The 1,544-nt window shown below is 50.6% G+C and overlaps 1 protein-coding gene across 1 annotated transcript; it reads left to right on the plus strand.

The window, feature by feature from the left end:
* Nucleotides 1-304: 304 nt before the first annotated feature.
* LOC120846675 (uncharacterized protein K02A2.6-like) lies at nt 305-829 on the plus strand. Its single transcript, XM_040218528.1, has one exon. It carries the CDS (start codon nt 305-307, stop codon nt 827-829), a length of 525 nt encoding a protein of 174 aa, XP_040074462.1.
* The last annotated feature ends 715 nt before the right edge of the window (nt 830-1,544 follow it).

Here is a 1,544-nt window from a genome sequence, read left to right on the forward strand (position 1 = left end):
TCCACAGGCACTACAGGCTGTGGTCCTCAAGAGCCTGCATGAAGAACATCCAGGAATGGCGCGTATAAAACAACTTGCGAGAGAGCATGTGTGGTGACCCGGAATCGACGCCATGATCGAGAACAAGGTGCAGTCATGCGAGATCTGCCAAGCGGTCCAAAGCGACGTTCTTCTAGTACCACTCCAGCCATGGAAGATGACCTCGCGGGTCTTTGAACGTGTTCATTTGGACTTTGCAGCCAAGTCGGGAACCAACCTGTTTGTTTAGGTTGACAGTTTTTCTAAATGGGTTGAGGTCCTGCCCATGTCTTCCACAACCGCACCCCAGACAGTCGAGAAACTTATGGCTGTCTTCGCACAGTTTGGACTAACCGAAGAAGTGGTGACTGATGGAGGCCCCCAGTTTCGAAGTGAGGAGTTCAAGAACTTCTTGAAGAACCAAGGAGTGGTGCACACCATGACGCCACCCTACCACCCGGCTTCGAATGGCGCCGCGGAGAGGGCTGTGCAAACAGCCAAGCGAGCGCTGCTCAAGCAAGTACTTGAAGACGACCTCCAAGAGAAGAGAAGGAGTATCCAGAAGAAGTTGTCGTGTTTTCTACTTGCCTACCGGACGACACTACACACAAGTACTGGAAAGGCCCCTGCAGAGCTGTTCCTGGGACGGCTTCCGCGAACCCGACTGTCGCAGCTCAAGCCAGGTGCAACGTCCCTTTCACGACGAGAGAAGCAAAACAAGAAAAAGGAGCTGGCTGACAAGCGCAAAGGTCCAACGAAACTCTTTCAAGTGGGTGACAGAGCTTGGGTCAGAAATGTGAGGGGGAAGTGAGTAAACTGGACTAAAGTAACTTTAAAGAAAGTAATCAGTCCGGTAACATACCTGGTGCGGGTGGCTAACAAGATTCGTTTTGTGCATGCTGATCACTTGCGCTTTCGAAGTGAGGGCTCGTCCCAATCAGCCTCTTCGGAGAGTGGATCGAGTGACAGTGAGAGTGTTGATTAACCGGGCGAATATGAGGTGCCTATGCCACTGAATGCTGACAGTGGCCTAGCTGGTCAGCAAGTTCGACGGTCGAGCAGAGCTCGACGCCCTCCAAATAGACTGGTGTACTAGTGTTCCTTTATGTAAGTGTGGAGGAGTGTTGTGTATGTATAAAGCAATGTAACAGGTTCCTATTCCTATTACCAGGGTGCGCTGGTCTTTGCCCTGTAAATTGTGTCTTCGCCATATTAAATTTGTTCTTTGTGTGCTGTTCCTCTGCGTGGGAGCTTCTGTTCTTTGGCGCTTCGGCGCGACAAAACACCAATCATTTCTCAAAATGGGTGGAGTTGCACCCGTTGAGGAAGCTGGTTTCGAAGCGCATCTGGGAGTAGTTGGAAACTTTCATGCGCTTCGGCACACTCACCTGTCTCATCAGCGATAATGCTAGCTATTTTACCAGCCAAGTGTTCACAAACTCCTGCTCGGCGCTAAGCATAAAGCGCAAAAGGACTACACCATACCATCCTCAGGCTAATATCACTGAGAGAGTGAACCGAAACTT

Source organism: Ixodes scapularis, unplaced genomic scaffold (genome assembly GCF_016920785.2).
Source record: "Ixodes scapularis isolate PalLabHiFi unplaced genomic scaffold, ASM1692078v2 PGA_scaffold8__174_contigs__length_109621045, whole genome shotgun sequence".
In the NCBI taxonomy this organism is placed as follows: domain Eukaryota; kingdom Metazoa; phylum Arthropoda; class Arachnida; order Ixodida; family Ixodidae; genus Ixodes; species Ixodes scapularis.